The following is a 27,510-nucleotide window of genomic DNA, read 5'->3' on the forward strand; positions in this document are numbered from 1 at the left end:
GATAGTCACGAGCTGGATAGTTTAGAGTCTACTGTAATGATATTCTGGTTGAAGCCATACAAACCACCTGCTATGACATCGGTCTGATGAAGTGACATAAGTTTGTCAATTTGCTGATTTGAGGCATGCTGCCTTATGATGGTGGGTCCACAAATGTCTAGTACTGAAGAAATTTGGTATTCTTTGTTTATTTTGTCTGTCTCAGTTGCACAAATATATTTTTAATGCAGTGGTTACCAGTTTCAGGCTGACACTCCCACTGTCAAACCCTAGACCTTGTTATTAATAGTAACTAGTCACATAATATGGAGCCAAAAGGCAGAAATAGCTCCTGTAAAGAAGGTCAAACTGTGGGCAGCAAGTACTCTCAATGATAAGATACCTATGTTTCTACTGTTGCATCTGAAAGACACAAGAATATAAAAAGAATAAAAAATAAATTATAAAATTTCCTCGCTTTGTGAAATTATTTCACAAGTAAGTACTAGAAGCCACTAAAGATAGTGTGGGAAAATATACACTGCAAGTATGTTGGATCTAAAACTTTACCCAGCATATAGATTGTTCCATGAAATTTTGAGTGAACCACTTGATGTCATAACTACCGGACGTATTTTGGCACAGTCGTCTACTCATATAATGGCAGGAAATTACTAACATACAGCATTTTGCTTTAAGTTCCATAGAACTTGTGAAAATTGTTTCTGACACTTAGTCTAACAGTTCCCTCTCCTCTGAATGAATTTTCACTCAGTATCACAGTGTGCACCAATTTGAAACTTTCTGGCAAATTGAAACCACTTTCTGGCAGATTAAAACTGTATGCTGAACCACAATTTGAACTTAGGACCTTTGCCTTTTGTGGGCAAGTGGTCTACTGACTAAGTTATCCAAGTATGACTTATGACCTATCCTCACAGCTTTACTTCTGCCATTACCTCATCTCGTACCTTCCGAACTTCACAGAAGCTCTCTTGCATCCTTGTGGGACTAGCACTGTTGGAAGAAAATACTGTGAAGACTGCTTAGCTACAACCTGAGGGATCCCAGAGTGAATTTTCACTCAGCATAACAGTGTGTGTTGATTTGAAACTTTGGCAGATTAAGACTCGGTTCCGGACTGGGACTCCAATCTTCGCCTTTTTCAAACAAGTGCTCTACTAAATGAGCTATCAAAGCATGACTCACGACCCACCCTCACAGCTTTACTTCTGCTGGTACCTCACTCCATTGCTGACTGATAATTTATTCTTGAAACTATTCCCCATGGCTATGGTTAAGCCACATGTCCTCTTATCCTTTCTTCTGGGAGTATGGGTCCCACACGGTATGCAAGAGAACTTCTGTGAAGAAAGGCAGGGAGGAGATGAGAGCTTTGAGGACAGGTCATTAGTCTTGCTTGAACAGCTCAGTTGGTGGAGCAATTGCCTGCAAAAGACAATGGTACCAATTTTAAGGCCTGATACAGCAGATAGTTTCAATGTGCCAGGAAGTTTCAGTTCTCTCTTCTCTTTGAGAAGTTTGTTAATATGTCTGACAATTGACATGATGTTAGTGTAATAGGATTACAAAACGTTTGATAATCTGTCAAATTTTACTAGATTTGTCATTTATTTGACCACGTGTAGCGCTATTTGGCATGTTTGTCAATAATGAAGTGTGTTTGAGACAAATTTTGATGACAGCAGATTTGACATGATGATAGACATTGTTTGTGTTAATGCTTTGCTGCACATGTTAAGATAAAAAGAGTTTTAGAACAATTTATCTTATGATTTAATGAATTTTCACAACTATCGAAACTATGATCAAGGATAAAAACAAAATAGCACTGCAATTACCAAAATGGTAGAGGCACTGTGTCTTTTCTTGCCATGTATTATGCATGAACTAGTTAAAAAAATTAATATTCTACGCACAACATAAACTGGAGGTACAATAAAATTTAAAAAAGTGAAAAAAAATCAAAGTTCTCTAATTCTTACACAAATGATGTATTATACACGTTCCCATGTTGTGATATTTTAACGGAATGTCATTAGAGAACCAAGAATATTCACATATGTGTGTCCTCTTTTTCAATGTGAGGGTGAAGTAAACCAGTTACTAAAATTTTGAGTGTCCATTTATAGAAAACTGATGTAATCATAAGGTACTGGGTGTAACATTAGCTTTAGAATATTTTCATGGGTATATTTCTCCCTCAATTTCAACCATTCCCTGGACCAGGGTCTTGTTTTCTTTTCCTCCTACCTGCTACCTGCTTGCTGACTTCCAACACCGAGATGCAGCCAGCCTGATGCATACCACATCCATAGTCTGCTGTTGCTGTCTACTGGTTTACTGTGGACAAGAAGACTAGTGCACAGCCAGCCCTCCTCTATTGCGGACCATCGTAGATGATCTGCAAGTTGCCATCTCCACACCAACCAGGTGTGCCACGTTCGCACAGTCTCCTGACCAACTCATGAACATTTGCTGCAGTCTTGGTCAATTAATGGTGGATGACCAGGGTATACTCTTTACAAGTCTTTGAGCACACTGAGGTGAGAGCTGCAGTGTATCACACAACATTCGGTGGGAAACGTCCTCGCCCCATGCTGCCACCATCAGAGCAGAAAGCAGTAGCTGCCTGCAGGGTGATGTCACGTCTCGTTGAAGAGACAGCAGCACTTCTTTACAGCAGAAGATCTTACAACCAGTTGTAAACCTCCACCCTGAAGACACCCATATCTCTGTAAACTCAACAAGATAAACAAATGTTCTCGCAGATATTACTGCGTCACTGACGCCTGTGGGTGTTTACTGCAAGGTTCATACAGAACGCATGAGTCTTTTTGCCAAGTTTGTATTGATACGTATTGGATCAAATAGGTGAAAGCTGATGATGATCAAAGTTTGTGTGTATTTATTTGCACAATTTTTAATGGGTACAGTATTCCACTGAGAGCCCAGCTCACTCATTGTCTTTGAGTTCGCGATAGAAATATCCATGAGTAGCCATTCTGTCAGAATGTTGACTTTCAATACGTGTATGAGGGCAGTGTATTTGAATGTCTGCATCATCGTATTAGGTTTTTCTCTTCTCTCCCTCTTTTTTTTTTTTTTTTTTTTGGGGGGGGGGGGGGTGGTTAGTTTACTGTTAGTGGGTCACCCTGTCACTGTCAATCCCATGGGGTGCTACCCTGGAGGAAATATTCAGGATTTTGTCAGCTGCAGTAGCTCATTTAAAGTAGAGCAGAGCAGAGCAACTCATGAGCACTAGAGATACGTTGAACGAAGTAATAGCTGCAATGCAGATTTTGGAATTTGGAGGGGGAAGAAAAAGCATCAAAGAAGACAGGCAGATGGAAATAGTTTATCATAAACTCTGGAGTATGCACAAGGGGTGCAGAGAAGCCGTGACTGGTTGATAGAAAATGGGCCTCTAGATGTGAGGCATAGGATAATGAGGGAATGGAAAGAAGGTTTTGGTTTTGTTTTGCTTTAGGGCACAAAAAACAACTGGGGCATATGCACCCAAGTCAAAACAATATCTAAAAACAAAGATGATGAGACTTACCAAACAAAGGCGCTGGCAGGTCGATAGACACACAAACAAACACAAACATACACACTAAATTCAAGCTTTCGCAACAAACGGTTGCTTCATCAGGAAAGAGGGAAGGAGAGGGAAAGACGAAAGGATGTGGGTTTTAAGGGAGAGGGTAAGGAGTCATCCCAACCCCAGGAGCGGAAAGACTTACCTTAGGGGGAAAGAAGGACAGGTATACACTCGCAAACACACACATATCCATCCGCACATGCACAGACACAAGCAGACATTTGTAAAGGTAAAGAGTTTGGGCAGAGATGTCAGTCGAGGCGGAAGTAAAGAGGCAAAGATGTTGTTGAAAGACAGGTGAGGTATGAGTGGCGGCAACTTGAAATCAGCGGAGGTTGAAGCCTGGCGGATAAAGAGAAGAGAGGATATACTGAAGGGCAAGTTCCCATCTCCGGAGTTCTGACAGGTTGATGTTAGTGGGGAAGTATCCAGATAACCCGAACGGTATAACACTGTGCCAAGATGTGCTGGCCGTGCACCAAGGCATGTTTAGCCACAGGGTAATCCTCATTACCAACAAACACTGTCTGCCTGTGTCCATTCATGCGAATGGACAGTTTGGAGCTGGTCATTCCCACATAGAAAGCTTCACAGTGTAGGCAGGTCAGTTGGTAAATCACGTGGGTGCTTTCACACGTGGCTCTGCCTTTGATCATGTACACCTTCCGGGTTACAGGACTGGAGTAGGTGGTGGTGGGAGGGTGCATGGGACAGGTTTTACACCGGGGGCAGTTACAAGGGTAGGAGCCAGAGGGGAGGGAAGGTGGTTTGGGGATTTCATAGGGATGAACTAAGAGGTTACAAAGGTTAGGTGGACGGCAGAAAGACACTCTTGGAGGAGTGGGGAGGATTTCATGAAGGATGGATCTCATTTCAGGGCAGGATTTGAGGAAGTCGTATCCCTGCTGGAGAGCCACATTCAGAGTCTGATCCAGTCCCGGAAAGTATCCTGTCACAAGTGGCGCACTTTTGTGGTTCTTCTGTGGGAGGTTCTGGGTTTGAGGGGATGAGGAAGTGGCTCTTGTTATTTGCTTCTGTACCAGGTTGGGAGGGTAGTTGCGGGATGCGAAAGCTGTTTTCAGGTTGTTGGTGTAATGGTTCAGGGATTCCGGACTGGAGCAGATTCGTTTGCCATGAAGACCAAGGCTGTAGGGAAGGGACCGTTTGATGTGGAATGGGTGGCAGCTGACATAATGGAGGTACTGTTGCTTGTTGGTGGGTTTGATGTGGATGGACGTGTGAAGCTGCTCCAGTCCGGAATCCCTGAACCATTACACCAACAACCTGACAACAGCTTTCGCATCCCGCAACTACCCTCCCAACCTGGTACAGAAGCAAATAACCAGAGCCACTTCCTCATTCCCTCAAACCCAGAACCTCCCACAGAAGAACCACAAAAGTGCCCCACTTGTGACAGGATACTTTCCGGGACTGGATCAGAATCTGAATGTGGCTCTCCAGCAGGGATACGACTTCCTCAAATCCTGCCCTGAAATGAGATCCATCCTTCATGAAATCCTCCCCACTCCACCAAGAGTGTCTTTCCGCCGTCCACCTAACCTTTGTAACCTCTTAGTTCATCCCTATGAAATCCCCAAACCACCTTCCCTACCCTCTGGCTCCTACCCTTGTAACTGCCCCTGGTGTAAAACCTGTCCCATGCACCCTCCCACCACCACCTACTCCAGTCCTGTAACCCGGAAGGTGTACATGATCAAAGGCAGAGCCACGTGTGAAAGCACCCACGTGATTTACCAACTGACCTGCCTACACTGTGAAGCTTTCTATGTGGGAATGACCAGCTCCAAACTGTCCATTCGCATGAATGGACACAGGCAGACAGTGTTTGTTGGTAATGAGGATCACCCTGTGGCTAAACATGCCTTGGTGCACGGCCAGCACATCTTGGCACAGTGTTACACCGTCCGGGTTATCTGGATACTTCCCACTAACACCAACCTGTCAGAACTCCGGAGATGGGAACTTGCCCTTCAGTATATCTTCTCTTCTCTTTATCCCCCAGGCCTCAACCTCCGCTAATTTCAAGTTGCCGCCACTCATACCTCACCTGTCTTTCAACAACATCTTTGCCTCTTTACTTCTCCTTCGACTGACATCTCTGCCCAAACTCTTTACCTTTACAAATGTCTGCTTGTGTCTGTGCATGTGCGGATGGATATGTGTGTGTTTGCGAGTGTATACCTGTCCTTCTTTCCCCCTAAGGTAAGTCTTTCCGCTCCTGGGGTTGGGATGACTCCTTACCCTCTCCCTTAAAACCCACATCCTTTCGTCTTTCCCTCTCCTTCCCTCTTTCCTGATGAAGCAACCGTTTGTTGCAAAAGTTTGAATTTAGTGTATATGTTTGTGTGTCTATCGACCTGCCAGCGCTTTTGTTTGGTAAGTCTCATCATCTTTCTTTTTAGATATTTTTTTCCCAAGTGGAATGTATCCCTCTATTGTATTCAAGTCAAAACTATAGAACACAAAGACAAAGAGGAGTTAAAAAACGACTACACATCAGTCCCAATTGAGATAAGAGAATACAGCTAAAAACGGGGACACGGAGAAAGGGCTAGAAAAGACACCAAACAGAAACGGAGGTCCAAAACTAAAAATTAAATGGCCTTCACTGTATTGCTTTAGCAGATAAAAAGTAAAACATGGTCAACAGCTCGCATGTTATTTGCTAAAACGGCCGATAACTCAGATGGCAAACCAAAGCGTGAACACAAATGGTTAAAAAAAGGGCATTTCGTCAGGAATTGGCAGACTGTTAAAACTTGGGTGCAATATGTACAAAGCGGTGGGGTAGCACTACTTATCAAATGACGATGGCAAAAAGGCAGTGCCGATACACAGCCTAGTTAACATAACCTCATCCCGGCGGGAGTGCCAAGAGGAGGTCAACCAAGATGCTGTTAAGAAAGATGCAATTAAGAAAGATTAGTGAATCGGAAAGGAGAAATTCGTAACCCAAACGGAAGTCCCGTCGCCTCCATGGAAACGTTACTCGACTAAGAAGCAGACGTCATGGAACCCATAGTAATTCATAGTGATGCAATTTCAGTGTTAATGCGACAATGTGAGGGAGTGAGGGATGCAGTAGAGAATTAATAGTGCATCGGAAAGGAGATACTCGTATCCCAAAAGGAAATCCTGTCCTTTCTATAGAAACGATACTCGATTTAGAAGGAGATGTCATAGAACTCGTAGTATATCGTAGGCCCGCAATTTCTATGATAATTCGTCAATGTGAGGGAGCGAGGGATGCAGTAAAGAAGGAATAGTGCATCGGAAAGGAGATAGTCGCATCCCAAAAGAATATCCTGTCGTTTCCATAGAAACGTTACTCGATTTAGAAGGAGAAGTCATAGAACCCATAGTATTTCATAGCGACGCAGTTTCTGTGTTAATTCGTCAAAGTAAGGGAGTGTATTATCCACTAAAGAATTATTACTGCATCGGAAAGGAGATACTCGTATCCCAAAAGAAAATTCGGTCGTTTCCATACAAACGTCACTCGATTTACAAGTAGAAGTCATAGAACCCATAGTATTTCATAGCGATGCCATATCTGTGTAAATACGTCAATGTGAACTAGCGAACGATGCAGTATAGAAGGAATAGTGCATCGGAGAGGAGATAAACATATCCCAAAAGAAAATCCTGTCGTTTCCATAAAATGGTTATACGATTTAGAAGGAGAAGTCTTAGAACCCATAGTACTACATAGCGCCAAAATTTCAGTGTTATTTAGTCAATGTGAGGGAGCGATGGATGCAGTAAAGAAGGAATAGTGCATCGGAAAGGAGATACTCGTATCCCAAAGAAAATCCTGTCGTTTCCATAGAACCGTTTCTCGATTTAGAAGGAGATGTTATAGAACCCGTAGTATTTCATAGGGACACAATTTCTGTGTTAATTCGTCAATGTGAGGGAGCGAGGGATGCAGTAAAGGAGGAATAGTGCATCGGAAGGCAGTTACTCGTATCCCAAAAGAAAATCCTGCGTTTCCACAGAAACATTACTCGATTTAGAAGGAGATGTCATAGAACCCATAGCATTTCATAGAGACGCAATTTCTGTGTTATTTCGTCAATGTGAGAGAGGGAGGGATGCAGTAAAGAAGGAATGGAGGACCGGAATGGAGATACTCGTTTCCCAAAAGAAAATCAAGTCTTTTCCATAGAAACGTTTCTCGATTTTGAAGAGAATGTTATAGAACACATAGTATTTCATTGCGGCGCAATTTCTGTGTTAATTCGTCAATGTGAGGGAGCGAGGGATGCGGTAAAGAAGGAATAGTGCATCGGAAAGGAGATGGTCGAATCCCAAAAGAAAATCCTATCTTCTCAATGGCAACGTTACTCGATTTAGAAGGAGAAGTCATAGGACCCATAGTATTTCATGGCGACGCCATTTCTGTGTTAATTCGTCAATGTGAGGGTGCGAGGGATGCAGTAAAGAGGGAATTGTGCATCGGAAAGGAGATACACGTATCCCAATAGAAAATCCTTTCGTTTCCATAGGAACATTACTCGATTTAGAATGAGAAGTCATGGAACACATAGTATTTAATGGCGACGCAATATCTGTGATAATTCGTCAATGTGAGGTAGCGAGGGATGCAGTAAAGAAGGAAATGTGCTTCTTAAAGGGGATAGTCGTATCCCAAAAGAAAATCCTGTCGTTTCCATAGAAACGTAACTCGATTTGGAAGGAGATGTCACAGAACCCATAATATTTCACAGCGACGCAATTTATGTGTTAATTCGTCAATATGGGGGAGCGAGGGATGCAGTAAAGAAGGAATAGTGCATCGGAAAGGAGTTAGTCGTATCCCAAAAGTAAATCCTGCCCTTCTCATAGAACCGTAACACGATTTAGAAGTAGATGTCATTGAACCCATAGTACTTCAAAGCCCCGCAATTTCGGGGATAATTCGTCAAAGTGAGGGAGCGAGGGATCCAGTAAAGAAGGAATAATGCATCGGAAAGGAGATACTCGTATCCCAAAAGAAAATCCAATTGTCTAATTAGAAACGTTACTCGATTTAGAAGGAGATGTCATAGAACCCATAGTATATCATTGCGATACAAATTCTGTGTTAATTCGTCAATGTGAGGGAGCGAGGGATGCAGTAATGAAGGAATAGTGCATCGGAAGGCAGTTAGACGTATCCCAAATAAAAACCTGTCGTTTCTATAGAAACGTCACTCGATTCACAAGGAGAAGTCATAGAACCAATAGTATTTCATAGCGACGCAATTTCTGTGTTGATTCGTCAATGTGAGGGAGCGAGGGATGCAGTAAAGAAGGAATAGTGCATTGGAAAGGAGATACTCGTATCCCAAAAGAAAATTCTGTCGTTTCCATAGTAACGTTACACGATTTTTAAGCATGTGTCATAGAACCCATGGTATTTCATAGCGACGCAATTTCTGTGTTGATTCGTCAATGTGAGGGAGCGAGGGATGCAGTAAAAAAGGAATAGGGCATCGGAAAGGAGATACTCGAATCCCAAAAGAAAATCCCGTCGTTTAAATAGAAACGTTACTCGAATTAGTAGAAGATGTCATAGAACCCCTTCTATTTCACGGCGATGAAATCTCTGTCGTAAATCGTCAATGTGAGGGAGCAAGGAATGCAGTAAAGAAGGATTAGTGCATCGGAAAGGAGATACACGTATCCCAAAAGAACATCCTGTCGTTTCCATTGAAACGTTACTCGATTTAGAAGGAGATGTCATAAACCCATAGTACTTCATAGCGACGCAATTTCTGTGTTAAGTCGTCAATGTGACGGAGCGAGAGATGCAATAAAGATGGATTAGTCCATCGGAAAGGAGATACTCGTATCCCAAAAGAAAATCCTTTCGATTCCATAGGAACATTACTCGATTTAGAATGAGAAGTCATGGAACACATAGTATTTAATAGCGACGCAATATCAGTGATAATTCGTCAATGTGAGGTAGCGAGGGATGCAGTAAAGAAGGAAATGTGCTTCTTAAAGGGGATAGTCGTATCCCAAATAAAAACCTGTCGTTTCTATAGAAACGTCACTCGATTCAGAAGGAGAAGTCATACAACCAATAGTATTTCATAGCGACGCAATTTCTGTGTTAATTCGTCAATGTGAGTGAGCGAGGGATGCAGTAAAGAAGCTACAGTGCATCGGAAAGGAGATACTCGTATCACAATATGAAATCCTGTCCTTTCTATACAAACGTTACTCGATTTAGAAGGAGATGTCATAGAACCCATAGTATTTCATTGCGACGCAATATCTGTGATAATTCGTCACTGTGAGGGAGCGAGGGATGCAGTAAAGAAGGAATAGTGCATTGGAAAGGAGACAGTCGTATCTCAAAAGAAAATCCGGTCGTTTCCAAAGAAACGTTACTCGATTTAGAAGGAGATCTCATAGAAACCATAGTATATCATAACGCCGCAATTTATATGTTAATTCGTCAAAGTGAGGGAGCGAGGGATGCATTAAAGAAGGAATAGTGCATCGGAAAGGAGATACACGTATCCCAAAACAACATCCTGCCGTTTCCATTGAAACGGTACTCGATTTAGAAGGAGAAGTCATAGATCACATAGTATTTCATACCAACGCAATTTCAGTGTTAATTCGTCAATGTGAGGGCGCTAGGAGTGCAGTAATGAAGGATTAGTGCATCGGAATGAAGATACTCGTATCCCAATAGAAAATCCTGTCGTTTCCATTGTAAAGTTACTCGATTTAGAATGCGCTGTCATAGAACCCAATGTATTACATAGCGCAGCAATTTCTGTGTTGATTCGTCAATGTGTCGGCGCCAGGAGTGCAGTAATGAAGGATTAATGCATCGGAAAGGAGATACTCGTATCCCTAAAGAAAATACTGTCGTTTCCATAGAAACCTTACTCGATTTAGAAGGAGAAGTCATAGAACCCATAGTATTTCATAGCGACGCAGTTTCTGTGTTAATTCGTCAAAGTAAGGGAGTGTATTATCCACTAAAGAATTATTACTGCATCGGAAAGGAGATACTCGTATCCCAAAAGAAAATTCTGTCGTTTCCATAAAATGGTTATACGATTTAGAAGGAGAAGTCTTAGAACCCATAGTACTACATAGCGCCAAAATTTCAGTGTTATTCAGTCAATGTGAGGGAGCGAAGGATGCTGTAAAGAAGGAATAGTGCATCGGAAAGGTGATACTCGTATCCCAAAGAAAATCCTGTCGTTTCCATAGAACCGTTTCTCGATTTAGAAGGAGATGTTATAGAACCCGTAGTATTTCATAGGGACACAATTTCTGTGTTAATTCGTCAATGTGAGGGAGCGAGGGATGCAGTAAAGGAGGAATAGTGCATCGGAAGGCAGTTACTCGTATCCCAAAAGAAAATCCTGCGTTTCCACAGAAACATTACTCGATTTAGAAGGAGATGTCATAGAACCCATAGCATTTCATAGAGACGCAATTTCTGTGTTATTTCGTCAATGTGAGAGAGGGAGGGATGCAGTAAAGAAGGAATGGAGGATCGGAATGGAGATACTCGTTTCCCAAAAGAAAATCAAGTCTTTTCCATAGAAACGTTTCTCGATTTTGAAGAGAATGTTATAGAACACATAGTATTTCATTGCGGCGCAATTTCTGTGTTAATTCGTCAATGTGAGGGAGCGAGGGATGCGGTAAAGAAGGAATAGTGCATCGGAAAGGAGATGGTCGAATCCCAAAAGAAAATCCTATCTTCTCAATGGCAACGTTACTCGATTTAGAAGGAGAAGTCATAGGACCCATAGTATTTCATAGCGACGCCATTTCTGTGTTAATTCGTCAATGTGAGGGTGCGAGGGATGCAGTAAAGAGGGAATTGTGCATCGTAAAGGAGATACACGTATCCCAATAGAAAATCCTTTCGTTTCCATAGGAACATTACTCGATTTAGAATGAGAAGTCATGGAACACATAGTATTTAATGGCGACGCAATATCTGTGATAATTCGTCAATCTGAGGGAGCGGGTGATGCAGTTAAGAAGGAATAGTGCAGCGGAAAGGAGATACTCGTATCCCAAATCAAAATCCCACCGTTTCCAAAGATAAATTACTCGATTTGGAAGGAGATGTCATAGAACCCATAGTATTTCATAGCGACGAAATGTCTGTGTTAATTCGTCAATGTGAGGGAGGGAGGGATGCAGTAAAGAAGGAATAGTGCATCGGAAAGGAGATACACATATCTCAAAAGAACATCCTGTCGTTTCCATTGAAACGTTACTCGATTTAAAAGGAGATATCATAAACCCATAGTACTTCATAGCGACGCAAGTTCTGTGTTAAGTCGTCAATGTGACGAAGCGAGGGATGCAGTAAGATAGATTAGTTCATCGGAAAGGAGATACTCGTATCCCAAATGAAACTCCTGTCGTTTCCATAGAAACGTTACTCGATTTAGAAGGAGAAGTCATAGAACTATTAGTATTTCATAGCGACGCTATATCTGTGTTAATTCGTCAATGTGAGGGAGGGAGGGATGCAGCAAAGTAGGAGTAGTGCATCGTAAAGGAGATAGTCGTATACCAAAAGAAAATCCTGTCGTTTCTATAGAAACGTTGATTGATTTAGAAGGAGAATACATGGAACCCATAGTATATCATAGCGACGCAATTTCTGTTTTAATTCGTCAATGTGATGGAGCGAGGGATGCAGAAAAGAAGGAGTAGTGCAACGCAAGGGTGATACTCGTATCCCAAAAGAAAATCCTGTCGTTTCCATAGAAACGTTACTCGATTTAGAAGGAGTAGTCATAGTACTCATAGTATATCATAGCGACGCAATTTCTGTGTTAATTCGTCAATGTGAGGGAGCGAGGGATGCAGTAAAGAAGGAATAGTGCATCGGAAAGAAGATACGCGTAATCCAAAATAAAATCCTGTCGTTTCCATAAAAACGTTACTCGATTTAGAAGGAAAAGTCATAGAACCCATAGCACATCATAGCGTCGCAATTTCTGTGTTAATTCGTCAATGTGATGGAGGGAGGGATGCAGTAAGGATGGATTAGTGCATCGGAAAGGAGATACTCGTATCCCAAAAGAAAATCCTGCCGTTTCCAAAGAAAAATTACTCGATTTAGAAGGAAATGTCATGAAACCCATAGTTTTTCATAGCGACGCAATTTCTGTGTTAATTTGTTAATGTGAGGAAGCGAGGGATGCAGTAAAGAAGGAATAGTGCATCGTAAAGGAAATAGTAGTAGTTCAAAAGAAAATCCTGTTGTTTCCATAGAAACGTTACTCGATTTAGAACAAGATGTCATGGAACGCATGGTATATCATAGCGACGCAATTTCTGTGTTAATTCGTCAATGTAAGGGATTGAGGGATGCAGTAAAGAAGGAACAGTGCATCGTAAAGGAGATAGTCGTGTCCCAAAAGAAAATCCTGTCGTTTCCATTGGAACGTTACTCGATTCAGAATGAGAAGTCATACAACCAATGGTAATTCATAGCGACGCAATTTCTGTGTTAATTTGTCAATGTGAGGGAGCGAGGGATGCAGTAAAGAAGGAATAGTGCATCAGAAAGGAGATACTCGTATCCCAAAAGAAAATCCTGTCGTTTCCATAGTAACGTTACTCGATTTAGAAGGATATGTCATAGAACCCATAGTATATCATAGCGACGCAATTTCTGTGTTAATTCGTCAATGTGAGGGAGCGATTGATGCAGTCAAGAAGGAATAGTGCATAGGAAAGGAGATACTGGTATCCCAAAGGAAAATCCAGTCGTCTCCATAGAAACGTTACTTTATTTAGAAGGAGATGTCATAGGACCCATAGTATATCGTAGCGACGCAATTTCTGTGTTAATTCGTCAGTGTGAGGGAGCGAGGGATGCAGTAAAGAAGTAATAGTGCATCGGAAAGGACATAGTCGTATCCCAAAAGAATATCCTGTCGTTTCCATACAAACGTTACTCGATTTACTAGAAGAAGTCATAGAAGACATAGTATTTAAAAGCGACGCAATTTCTGTGTTGATTCGTCAATGTAAGGGAGTGAGGTATGCATTAAAGAAGGAATAGTGTATCGGAGAGGAGGAACTCGTATCCCAAAAGAAAATCCTGTCGTTTCCATAAAAACGTTACACGAATTAGAAGGAGATGTCATAGAACACATAGTATTTCATAGCGGCGCTATTTCTGTGTTAATTCGTCATTGTGGGTTAGCGAGGGATGCAGTAAAGAAGGAATAGTGCATCAGAAAGGAGATAGTGGTATTCCAAATGAAAATCCTGTCGTTTCCATAGAAACGTTACTCGATTTGGATGGAGAAGTCATAGAACCCATAGTATTTCATAGCGACGCTATTTCTGTGTTAATTCGTCAATGTGATGGAGCGACGGATGCAAAAAACAAGGAATAGGGCAACGGAAGGGTGATACTCGTATCCGAAAAGAAAATCCTGTCGTTTCCATAGAAACGTTACTCGATTTAGAAGGAGTAGTCATAGAACCCATAGTATTTCATAGCGACGCAATTTCTGTGTTAATTCGTAAATGTGACGGTGCGAAAGATTCAGTAAATCAGGAATAGTGCGTCGGAAAGGGGATAGTCTTATCCTAAACAGAAAATCCTGTCGTTTCCATAGCAACGTTACTCGATTAAGAAGGAGAAGTCGTAGTACTTATAGTATTTCATGGTGACACAATTTCAGTGTTAATGCGACAATGTGAGGGAGTGAGGGATGCAGTAAAGAATTAATAGTGCATCGGAAAGGAGATACTCGTATCCAAAAAGGAAATCTGGTCCTTTCTATAGAAACGAATCTCGATTTAAAAGGAGATGTCATAGAACCCGTAGTATTTCGTAGGCCCGCAATTTCTGTGATAATACGTCAATGTGAACTAGCGAACGATGCAGAATAGAAGGAATAGTGCATCGGAAAGGAGATACTCATATCCCAAAAGAAAATCTTGTCGTTTCCATAAAATGGTTATACGATTTAGAAGGAGATGTCATAGAACCCATAGTACTACATAGAACAAAAATTTCAGTGTTAATTAGTCAATGTGAGGGAGCGAAGAATGCTGTAAAGAAGGAATAGTGCATCGGAAAGGAGATACTCGTATCCCAAAGAAAATCCTGTCGTTTCCATAGAACCGTTTCTCGATTTAGAACTATATGTTATAGAACCCATAGTATTTCATAGGGACGCAATTTCTGTGTTAATTCGTCAATGTGGGGGAGCGAGGGATGCAGCAAATTAGGAATAGTGCATCGGAAAGGATATACTCGTATCCCAAAAGAAAATCATGCCGTTTCCTCAGAAACATTACTCGATTTAGAAGGAGATGTCATAGAACCCATAGCATTTCGTAGAGACGCAATTACTGTGTTATTTCGTCAATGTGAGAGAGGGAGGGATGCAGTAAAGAAGCAACGGAGCATCGGAATGGAGATACTCGTTTCCCAAAAGAAAATCAAGTCTTTTCCATAGAAACGTTTCTCGATTTAGAAGGGAATGTTATAGGACACATAGTATTTCATAGCGACGCAATTTCTGTGTTAATACGTCAATGTGAGGGAGCGAGGGATGCGGTATAGAAGGAATAGTGCATCGGAAAGGACAAGGTCGAATCCCAAAAGAAAATCCTATCTTCTCAATGGCAACGTTACTCGATTTAGAAGGAGAAGTCATAGGACACATAGTATTTCATGGCGACGCAAATTCTGTGTTAATTCGACAATGTGAGGATGCGAGGGCTGCAGTAAAGAATGGATTGTGCATCGGAAAGGAGATGCACGTATCCCAATAGATAATCCTTTCGTTTCCATAGAAACATTACTCGATTTAGAATGAGAAGTCATGGAACACACAGTATTTAATAGCGACGCAATTTTTGTGATAATTCGTCAATGTGAGGTAGCGAGGGATGCAGTAAAGAAGGAAAAGTGCTTCTTAAAGGCGATAGTCGTATCCCAAAAGAAAATTTTGTCGTTTCCGTAGAAACGTATCTCGATTTGGAAGGAGATGTCATAGAACCCATTGTATTTCATAGCGACGCAATTTATGTGTTAATTCGCCAATATGAGGGAGCGAGGGGTGCAGTGAAGAAGGAGTAGTGCATCGGAAAGGATATAGTCGTAACCCAAAAGTAAATCCTGTCCTTTTCATAGAACCGTAACTCGATTTAGAAGAAGATGTCATTGAACCCATAGAATTCCATAGCCCCGCAATTGCGGTGTTAATTCGTCAAAGTGAGGGAGCGAGGGATGCAGTAAAGAAGGAATAGTGCATCGGAAAGGAGATAGTCGTATCGCAAAAGAAAGTCCGGTCGATTCCATAGAAACATTACTCGATTTAGAAGGAGATGTCATAGAACCCATAGTATTTCATAACGACGCAATTTCTCTGTTAATTGGTCAATGTTAGGTAGCAAGCAATGCAGTTAAAAAGGAATAGTGCATCGGAAAGGAGATACTCGTTTCCCAAAAGAAAATTCTGTCGTTTCCATAATAACGTTACTCGATTTAGAAGGATATGTCATAGAACCCATAGTATTTCATAGCGACGCATTTTCTGTGTTGATTCGTCAATGTGAGGGAGCGAGAGATGCAGTAAAGAAGGTATAGTGCATCGGAAAGGAGATACTCGTATCCCAAAAGAAAATCCCGTCTTTTCCATAGAAACGTTACTCGAATTAGAAGGAGATGTCATAGAACCCCTAGTGTTTCACGGCGACGAAATCTCTGTGGTAAATCGTCAATGTGAGGGAGCGAGGAATGCAGTAAAGAAGGAACAGTGCATCGGAAAGGAGATTCTCGTATCCCAAAAGAAAATCCTGTCCGTTCCATACCCCGCATCTCGTGGTCGTGCGGTAGCGTTCTCGCTTCCCACGCCGGGTTCCCGGGTTCGATTCACGGCGGGGTCAGCGATTTTCTCTGCCTCGTGATGGCTGGGTGTTATGTGATGTCCTTAGGTTACTTAGGTTTAAGTAGTTCTAAGTTCGAGGGGACTGATGACCATAGATGTTAAGTCCCATAGTGCTCAGAGCCATTTGTCCTTTCTATAGAAACGTTACTCGATTTAGAAGGAGATGTCATAGAACGCATAGTATTACATAGCCCCGCAATTTCTGTGTTAATTCGTCAAAGTGACGGAGCGACGGACGCAGTAAAGAAGGAATAGTGCATCGGAAAGGAGATACTCGTATCCCAAAAGAAAATCAAATCGTTTCCATAGAAACGTTACTCGATTAAGAAGGAGATGTCATAGAACCCATAATATTTCATAGCGACGCAATTTCTGTGTTAACTCGTCAAAGTGAGGGAGCGAGGGATGCAGTAAAGAAGGAATAGTGCATCGGAAAGGAGATAGTCGCATCCCTAAACAAATTCCTGTCGTTTCCATAGAAACGTTACTCGGTTTAAAAGGAGATGTCAGAGAACCCATAGTATTTCATAGCGATGCAATTTAGGTATTAATTCGTCAATGTGAGGAAGCAACGTATGCAGTTATAAAATATTAGTGAATCGGAAAGGAGAAATTCGTATCCCAAAAGGAAGTCCCGTCGTTTCCATAAAATCGTTACTCGACTAAGATGCAGACGTCATGGAACCCATAGTATTTCATAGTGATGCAATCTCAGTGTTAATGTGACAATGTGAGGGAGTGAGGGATGCAGTAAAGAATTAATAGTGCATCGGAAAGAAGATACTCGTATCCCAAAAGGAAATCCTGTCCTTTCTATAGAAACGATACTCGATTTAGAAGGAGATGACATAGATCCCATAATATATCATAGCGACGCAATTTCTGTGTTAATTCGTCAAAGTGAGGGAGCGAGGGATGCAGTAAAGAAGGAATAGTGCATCGGAAAGAAGAAAGACGTATCCCAAAAGAAATTCCTTTCGTTTCCATTGAAAGGTTACTCGATTTAGAAGGAGAAGTCATAGAACCCATAGTAATTCATAGCGACGCAATTTCAGTGTTGGTTCGTCAATGTGCGGGAGCGAGGGATGCAGTAAAGAAGGAATAGAGCATCGGAAAGGAGATACTCGTATCCCAACGGAAAATCGTGTCGTTACCGTAAAAATGTTACACGATTTAGAAGCAGATGTCATTGAAAACATAGAATTTCATAGCGACGCAATATCTGTGATAATTCGTCACTGTGAGGGAGCGAGGGATGCAGTAAAGAAGGAATAGTGCATTGGAAAGGAGACAGTCGTATCTCAAAAGAAAATCCTGTCGTTTCCAAAGAAACGTTACTCGTTTTAGAAGGAGATCTCACAGAAACCATAGTATATCATAACGGCGCAATTTATATGTTAATTCTTTAAAGTGAGGGAGCGAGGGATGCAGTAAAGAAGGAATAGTGCATCGGAAAGGAGATACACGTATCCCAAAAGAACGTCCTGTCGATTCCATTGAAACGGTACTCGATTTAGAAGGAGAAGTCATAGATCCCATAGTATTTCATACCAACGCAATTTCAGTGTTAATTCGTCAATGTGAGGGCGCCAGGAGTACAGTAATGAAGGATTAGTGCATCGGAATGAAGATACTCGTATCCCGAAAGAAAATCCTGTCGTTTCCATGGTAAAGTTACTCGATTTAGAAGGCGCTGTCATAGAACCCAATGTATTTCATATCGCAGCAATTTCTGTGTTGATTCGTCAATGTGAGAGAGCGAGGGATGCAGTAAAGAAGGATTAGTGCATCGGAAAGGAGATACTCGTATCCCAAAAGAAAATACTTTCGTTTCCATAGAAACGTTACTCGATGTGGAAGGAGAAGTCATAGAACCCATTGTATTCCATTGCGACGCAATTTCTGTGTTAATTCGTCAATGTGACGGCGCCAGGAGTGCAGTAATGAAGGATTAATGCATCGGAAAGGAGATACTCGTATCCCTAAAGAAAATACTGTCGTTTCCATAGAGACGTTACGCGATTTAGAACGAGATGTCATAGAGCCCATAGTATTTCTTAGCGACGCAAGTTTTCTGTTTATTCGTGAATGTGAGGGGGCGAGGGATGCAGTAAAGAAGGAATAGTGCATCGGAAAGAAGATATTGGTATCCCAAGAGAAAATCCTGTCGTTTCCATAGAAACGTTAACCGATTTAGAAGGAGATGTCATAGAACGCATAGTATTTTTTATCGACGCAATTTTTCTGTTAATTCGTGAATGTGAGGGAGCGAGGGATGCAGTAAAGGAGGAATAGTGCATCGGAAAGGAGATACTCGTATCCCACAAGAAAATCCTGTCGTTTCCAAAGAAACGTAACTCGATTCAGAAGGAGATGTCATAGAACCCATAGTATATCATAGCGACGAAATTTTTGTTATAATTCGTCCATGCGTGGGAGCGAGGGATGCAGTAAAGAAGGAATAGTGCATCGGAAACGAGGTACTCGTATCCCAAAAGAAAATCCTGTCCTATCCATAGAAACGTTACTCGATATAGAAGGAGATGTCATAGAACGCATAGTATTTCATAGCCTCGCAATTTCTGCGTTAATTCGTCAGTGTGAGGGAGCGAGGGATGCAGTAAAGAAGGAATAGTGCATCGGAATGGAGATAGTCGTATCCCAAAAGAAAATCCTGTCGTTTCCATAGTAACGTTACTCGATGTAGAAGCAGAAGTCATGGAACCCATAGTATTTCATAGCGACGCAGCTTCTGTGTTACTGTGTCAATGTGATGGAGTGAGGGATGCAGTAAAGAATTAATAGTGGATCGGAAAGGAGATACTCGTTTCCCAAATGAAAATAATGTCGTTTCCATTGAAACGTCACTCGATTTACAAGGAGATATCATAGTAACCATAGTATATCATAGCGCCGCAATTTCTGTGTTAATTCGTCAATGTGAGGGAGCGATGGCTGCAGTAAAGAAGCAATAGTGCATCGGAAAGGAGATACTCGTATCGCAAAAGTAAATCCTGTCGTCTCCATGGAAACGTTACTCGATTTAGAAGGATATGCCAAGGAACACATAGTATTTCATAGCGACGCAATTTCTGAGTTAATTAGTCAATGTGAGGGAGCGAGGGAAGCAGCAAAGTTCGAATAGTGCATTGGTAATGATATACTCGTATCCCAAAAGAAAATACTGTCATGTCCATAGAAACGTTACTCGATTTAGACGGAGAAGTCAGAGAACCCATAGTAATTCATAGAAACGCAATTTTTTGTGTTAATTCGTCAATGTGATGCCGTCAGGAGTGCAGTAATGAATGATTAGTGCAGCGGAAAGGAGATACTCGTATCCGAAAGAAAATCCTGTCGTAGCCATAGTATTCTTACTCGATTTTGAAGGAGATGTCATAGAACACATAGTGCTTCATAGCGGCGCAATATCTGTGTTGATTCGTCAATGTGAGGGAGCGAGGGCACCAGTAAAGAAGCAATAGTGCATCGGAAAGGAGATACTCGTATCACAAAAGAAAATCATGTCGTTTCCAAAGAAACGTAACTCGATTTAGAAGGAGATGTCATAGAACCCATAGTATTTCATAGTGTCGCAATTTCTGTGCTAATTCATCAATGTGAGGGACCAAGGGATGCAGTAAAGAAGGAATAGTGCATCGGAAAGGAGATACTCGCATCCCAAAATAAAATCCTGTCGTTTCCATAGAAATGTTACTCGATTTTGAAGGAGACGTCATAGAACACATAGTATTTTAGCGACGCAATTTCTGTGTTAATTCGTCAATGCGAGGGAGCGAGGGATGCAGTAAAGAAGGAATATTACATCGTAAAGGAGATAGTAGTATCCCAAAAGAAAATCCTGTCGTTTCCATAGAAACGTTACTCGGTTTAGAAGAGGATGTCATAGACCCCATAGTATTTTATTGCGACGCAATTTCCGTGTTAATTCGTCAATGTGAGGGAGCGAGGGATGCAGTAAAGAAGGAATAGTGCATCGGAAAGGAGACACACGCATCCCAAAATAATATCCTGTCTTTTCCATAGAAATGTTACTCGATTTTGAAGGAGACGTCATAGAACACATAGTATTTCATAGCGGCGCTATTTCTGTCTTAATTCGTTAATGTGAGGGAGCGCGGGATGCAGTAAAGATGGAATAGCGCATCGGAAAGGAGATACACTTATCCCAAAAGAAAATCCTGTCGTGTCCATAGAAACGTTACTCGATTTAGAATGAGAAGTCAGAGAACCCATAGTAATTCATAGCGAAGCAATTTTTTGTGTTAATTCGTCAATGTGAGGGCGTCAGTTGTGCAGTAATGAAGGATTAGTGCTGCAGAAAGGAGATACTCGTATCCGAAAGAAAATCCTGTCGTTTCCATGGTATTGTTACTCGATTTAGAAGGAGATGTCATAGAACTAATAGTATATCATTGCGACACTAATACAGTGTAGATTCGTCAATGTGAGGGAGCGAGGGATGCAGTAAAGAATGAATAGTGCTTCGGAAAGGAAATACTCGTATCCCTAAAGAAAATCCTGTCGTTTCCATAGAAACGTAACTCGAATTAGAAGAAGATATCATAGACCCCATAGTATTTCATAGCGACGCAATTTCCTTGTTAATTCTTCAATGTGAGGGAGCGAGGGATGAAGTAAAGAAGGAATTGTGTATCGGAAAGGAGATACTCGTATCCCAAAAGAAAATCCTGTCGTTTCCATAGAAACGTTACTTGAAATAGCAGGAGATGTCATTGAACCCATTGTATTTCACAGCGACGCAATTTCTGTGTTACTTCGTCAATGTGAGGGAGCGAGGGATGCAGTAAAGATGGAATAGTGCATCGGAATGGAGATAGTCGTATCCCAAAAGAAAATCCTGTCCTTTCCATATAAACGTTACTGGATTTAGTAGGAGAAGTCATATTACCCACAGTATTTCATAGCGACGCAAAATTCAGTGTTAATTCGTCAATGTGAGGACACGAGCAGTGCAGTAATGAATAATTACTTCATTGGAAAATGAGATACTCGTATCCCAAAAGAAAATCCTGTCGTTTCCATAGTAACGGTACTCGATTTAGAAGCAAAAGTAATGGAACCCATAGTATTTCATAGCGACGCAGTCTCTGTGTTAATGTGTCAATGTGATGGAGTGAGGGGTGCAGTAAAGAACTAATAGTGGATCGGAAAGGAGATACTCGTTTCCCAAATGAAAATCCTGTCGTTTCCATAGAAACGTTACTCGATTTACAAGGAGATGTCATAGTAACCATAGTATCTCATAGCGCCGCAATTTCTGTGTTAATTCGTTGATGTGAGGGAGCGTGGGATGCAGTAAAGATGGAATAGTGCATCAGAAAGGAGATACTCGTATCGCAAAAGTAAATCCTGTCGTTTCCATAGAAACGGTACTCGAGTTAGAAGGATACGCCAAGGAACACATAGTATTTCATAGCGACGCAATTTCTGTGTTAATTAGTCAATGTGAGGGAGCGAGGGATGTAGTAAAGATGCAATAGTGCATCGCAAAGGAGATACTCGTATCACAAAGGAAAATCATGTCGTTTCCAAAGAAACGTAACTCGATTTAGAAGGAGATGTCATAGAACCTTTTGTGGCGGCGTTCGTAGCGACAAACAATTCGCTGTAGAAACGGCTTACGAAGTCACCGCCACACTTTTAATAGCGGGCCGACCGGTCCGCTGAAACAGTGAACAGAAAGATGGAAACCCAAACACTCTGATTAAATAAAAGTCGGTACTTATCTTTATTAACGAAGATACAGAAACACAGTAGTGAACTCCGTGTCTACAGAAACCTGTCTAGTTCGAGTCGGAGCGACTAGGTCAGCGTCGGCTGACGACAAACAACAACTCTGCTGCGATGAACACACAACTGACTAGCAAGTACACAATTCGGTGGCGAGTATACAACTGAGCGGCGAATACAGAACTGTCCTAGCGCTCGCGATTCCAGCGCTTAAGAAACCAGAAGCCAGCGGTGGCGCGCGCAGACTTGCGGCGATTTGCTGTCTCGCTGGCGCTGCTTATGCGGACGGCGTCCGGACTTTGATGCTGCCGACCTTTTGGCAGTGGGCTCGGGTGGCATTACTGGCTAGGATATAACACTCCTCCCCTCCAAATCGCCGCACCGTCGTTGAATATTGTCGTGGCGAGCGTCGACGGCGGGGGAGGGGTCTGGCCGCAGGCGTAGCAGAAGAGACCGGGGCGGAGACTGTAGTCGGTGGCAGTCCCCGGTCCGCACCCCAGCATCGGCTGCGCGGGGCCTCGGGAAACACCGACTGAAAACCGAGGTCAGGGTGCACGCCTGTGACCACGGGCGCAGCTTCTGGTACTGGACGCGACGGGCGTCGGGGCCCACGAAGAGAGGCAGCGTCTCCTGACGCTGCGTCGACGGCTGCTGAGTGGGCGCCGGACAAGGCGCTGCGGTGTCAGACTCCTTGGGGGTGCCCAAGGAAAGCGGCTGCAGGACAGGCTGCACAGCCACCGCTTGGGAAGGCGGCCCGGCTGAGGGGTCGACGTCCATCAGCTCCGAAGGCGGTGGCGACTGAAGAGGGACCGCAGGCGCCGGAACGACCACCTGGGGCGCTCCCGGATGAAGCTGCGCGGGAGGCATCAACGGGACGGGCTGTCGGCGTGGTAACGGCGACGGCTGCTGCTGCTGCCCTGGGGGCGGCAGCGAAGCAGGAAGTCGCGGCTGGAACCCGCCGCGGACTAAATCTGTGGACAAAGAACGAGCGGCAGAATCCGGGCTGCCAGCGCGGCGCAACTGGTTCTGATGCCTCCTGTGCACCCCAGTAGCACCTTGAACAGTATAAAAACCGCGACCCTGGACACTTATCACGGTACCACGTTCCCAACGACGGCGACCGTGATAAACTCTGAAAAAAACGGCGTTGTTGCGCTGAAAAGGCGTGCGATGCTCAGAAGCGGCGGGTCGATCCGGGGTGTGCAACAACCGTAGTAGGGTGCGATGACGACGGCCGTGGAGAAGCTCCGCAGGCGAAGGGCCGTCGCGTGGCGTGGTCCGGTACGACGACAGGAACGTGATGAGGGCCTGCTAACGAGAGTGCGTAGCACGAAGGCGGTCCATATGATCCTTGAATGTGCGTACAAAACGCTCCGCTGCACCATTCGATTGAGGGTGGAACGGCGGTGTAAGAACATGGCGAATGCCATTGGCAGAACAAAAACTTTCAAATTCAGCAGAGGTAAATTGTGGACCATTGTCAGACACTAAAACTTCTGGAAGACCCTCAATACAAAAAATTGAAGTCAACGCCTGTATAGTTTGTGCAGACGTTGTAGACTGCAAGGGCACAACAAACGGAAAATTACTAAATGCATCTATCACGATGAGCCAACGAGAATGCCAATATGGACCAGCGAAATGAATATGTACTCGCTGCCAGGGACCGGCAGGGCGTGCCCACTCAAAATAGCGTTGAGGCGGAGCAGCTTGGTGTTCGGCACACGTCGAACAATCTGTAGACATCTGCGTAATCTGCTTATCAATGCCGATCCATGTACAATGACGGCGGGCAAGCTGCTTGGTGCGGACCACTCCCCAATGACCTTGGTGCAACAAGTCGAGGACCTTGGATTGGAGCACTTGGGGAACCACTACACGAAGCTGGTCATTCTCGGTGCGTAACAGCAAAACTCCGTGCGAAACAGACAACAGATGACGTTGCGGATAATAGCAACGAACCACAGGATCCAATATGTCCTTTGCCTTGGACGGCCAACCACGTTGAACAAAACGTAATAGTAAACTCAGATGAGGATCCGTAGCTGTATCACGTGCCACCTGACGATAATCAATCGGAAAATCCCGGAGGGATTGATGCTCATCGGCGTCAATCTGATGGCAAGAGTCGTCAGAGGAATCGAAGACATCATCCGCAGCAATCGGCAATCTAGAAAGCGCGTCAGCGTTTGCATGCTGAGCTGTAGGGCGATACAGTATCTCATACTGGTATTGTGATAACAAAAGAGCCCAACGTTGTAGTCTCTGAGCTGTCCGCTGAGGAACTGGTTTAGACGGATGAAACAGTGACGTCAGGGGCTTGTGATCTGTTACTAAATAGAATGGTCTACCATAGAGGTAGTGATGGAATTTTGTGACACCGAACACAATAGCCAACGCTTCCTTATCCAATTGCATATAATTACACTGAGCTTTGTTTAGCAATTTAGATGCGAACGCAATAGGACGTTCGGTGTTACCGACTCAGTGAGACAACACAGCACCGAGGCCGAAAGAAGAGGCATCACAAGCTAACACCAGAAGCTTGTTAGGGTCGTAATGGACCAGACAACGATCATTCAATAAAGCCTTTTTAAGCTGCTGAAAGGCGGATTGGCAATCAGCTGACCACACAAACGGAACATTCTTACGGCGGAGACGATGCAACGGTGCAGCAATCTGTGATGCATTAGGTATAAACATAATATAATATGTCAATTTGCCAAGAACTGCTTGCAATTCATGCAGATTGCGAGGGACGGGCAAATCACGAATAGCTGCTAAATGTGACTGGGAGGGATGAATGCCTTGAGCATTAATAACATGTCCCAGATACTCCATCTCCGTAAGGAAAAATGAACATTTATCGATGTTGCAACGTATGCCTGCCTGAGACAACACTGTAAACAAACACTCCAAATTACGGAAATGTTCAGCAGGCGTCCGACCGGACACAACAACATCGTCTAAATAGTTGCAACACGATGGCACATTAGCCAGAAGTTGTGACAAAAAACGCTGAAAAACAGCTGGAGCTGACGCACAACCAAAAGGCAAACGCAGAAAACGGAACAACCCCAACGACGTGTTTATGACAAAATACTGTTGTGATTGCTCGTCGAGGGGCAATTGCAAATATGCTTCACGGAGATCAATTTTATCAATTTTGGAAAAGAAACGAGCTTCCCCTAACTTATCCATCAGCTCGTCCGGTCTAGGCAAAGGAAAAGAATCAATGACAGTCTGAGGATTAACTGTCGACTTAAAATCAGCACATAAACGTAACTTGCCAGACGGTTTCTTTATAATAATTAAGGGAGAAGCCCACTGGCTCGCTGAAACGGGTTGAATAATACCATTGTTTTGCCAACGACGAAGTTCATCTGCTACAGGTGCCCGGAGGGCGTGAGGCACTGGACGAGCACGAAAAAATCGAGGCTGAGTATTATCTTTTAACGTAATATGAGCGGCAAAGTTCGCAGCACAACCTAGTTCGTCTTTAAATATGTCACTGTATTGTTTACACAAATCGGTTATGCTGTCTTGAGGAACAACAACAGAATTAATTTGCAACACATTGTCTTGGATAGACAGGCCAAACAAGTCAAAACAGTCTAATCCGAAAATGTTTCCACTGTCTGTAGCGCGGAGCACTGTGAATGAAACTGTTTTTGTATTGCCACGGAATGTGGCTGGCAGGCTACATACACCTAACACAGGAATTTGTTCTCCACTATAAGTAGCCAAAGAATGTTTTGCCGCTGAAAGTGTAGGGCGGCCGATAGCCGCATACGTAGCACTATTTATGAGAGTCACAGACGCACCAGTGTCTAATTGAAAATTGGAGGTCTTATCCTGGATGCGTAGCTTCACAAATAGTTTATTACACTGTCTCTGGATCGGTGCAGTGGAGGCGGAAGACACAAAATCAGCGCGTTTAGCGCGTGTTCGCTGCTTACGACAACTCGTGGGTTGGGCGGGTGGAACAACAACTCCCGCTTCACTTGCAGTCTGTACATTACTTTTTACAGCGTTTGAATTACGCTTGGGTCGCATAGCAGAGGGCTGGGTGGGTGGCTTATTGCGAACAAGTTTATTACCCACACGAACCGTGGAAGAGTCTTTAAACGCGACCTTCTGGGGGGGCTGGCTTTGAAGAACATGAATATCCATGGGCTGGGCAGCACTAGAATTGTTCTTGCGTTTACGCAAACAAACAGTCTGGATGTGTCCTTTCCTTTGACAAAAGTGACAAACCGCGTTTCTTAACGGGCAACGTTCACGAGCATGAGCAAGAACACACTTAGGGCAAGACTTAACTCTATCATTTTGCACACGCGGCTGACGAATGTGTTTAACATGACACGGCCGGCTGGTGTTTACAGTCTGACTCTGCCGGTGGGGCCGCGGGCGTGACATAACTTGCTTAGCACAGGCAATTTGAGAAATACATGGCTGATCTAACTCACACTCAGCATAGTCAAAAGTATCTTGGGCTTCAATGATGTTCATCACAGTCTCTAACGACGGGTCAGGCAACTTTAAGATAGCAGCACGAATACGAGAATCTGCAATGTTTTGAGTAATAGCGTCTCGTAACATGACATCACTGTAGGAAGCTCCACACACACAATTAAATCGGCACTGACGGGTGAGGCCCCGTAAATCTGGTAACCACTGTTTATTAGATTGATGTGGCAGTTTCTGTAATCTGAAGAACTTGAATCTGGCTGCTGCCACATGAACTCGCGACTCGAAATACTCAGCAAGCTTGTTAACAACAACGTCATAGTCTAAAGCTTCTGGCTTGGATTCCGGGAACAACTTACAAAGTAGTCGATAGAGTTCCACACCCGCAGTGGAAAGTAAATAAAGCTGCCGCTCAGTACCCGTGATTTTGTAGACTGTCATGTGCGCCTGCAACTGCGCGAAATATTCTCGCCATTCTTCTCGTGATGCATCAAAAGCACGGTAAGGTGGTGCTGCCTGTGCTTGTTCCTGTTGTGTTGGAGGATTAGCCGCTTGTTTGGCGATTGCTTCCACCAGACTTTGTATTTGCTGACTCTGTATCAAGATGACCTCTTGTAATTCGGCAGACATAGTCAACACAAATTAAACCAGCATCCCAAAATTTTATCGCCATAATTAGTATAACCAGAAACAAGTTGAACCAGCCCTGCACAAGAGTTCGGAAGCCCTCGT

The 27,510-nt window shown here is 43.2% G+C and overlaps 1 protein-coding gene across 1 annotated transcript; it reads right to left on the reverse strand.

The window, feature by feature from the left end:
• Window positions 1–382: 382 nt before the first annotated feature.
• Window positions 383–26,327, reverse strand: LOC126452316 (uncharacterized). The gene is made up of 3 exons (XM_050091059.1): window positions 26,268–26,327; window positions 22,905–23,256; window positions 383–402 (listed from the first exon to the last, which is right to left on the reverse strand). Exons 1-3 carry the CDS (start codon window positions 26,325–26,327, stop codon window positions 383–385), a joined length of 432 nt encoding a protein of 143 aa, XP_049947016.1.
• Window positions 26,328–27,510: the final 1,183 nt, after the last annotated feature.

Source organism: Schistocerca serialis, unplaced genomic scaffold, assembly GCF_023864345.2.
Source record: "Schistocerca serialis cubense isolate TAMUIC-IGC-003099 unplaced genomic scaffold, iqSchSeri2.2 HiC_scaffold_849, whole genome shotgun sequence".
NCBI classification, from domain to species: domain Eukaryota; kingdom Metazoa; phylum Arthropoda; class Insecta; order Orthoptera; family Acrididae; genus Schistocerca; species Schistocerca serialis.

Excerpts from the sequence above, each read along its gene's own strand:
- LOC126452316 (XM_050091059.1), bottom strand. The coding sequence starts at position 26,327 with ATGTACAGACTGCAAGTGAAGCGGGAGTTGTTGTTCCACCCGCCCAAC. Across the intron at positions 23,257-26,267 it reads CGCCCAACCCACGAGTTGTC|CCGCGACTTCCTGCTTCGCT; the intron begins GTAAGCAGCGAA and ends GGCGGGTTCCAG. Across the intron at positions 403-22,904 it reads CTTCGTGGGCCCCGACGCCC|ATGCAACAGTAGAAACATAG; the intron begins GTCGCGTCCAGT and ends TGTGTCTTTCAG.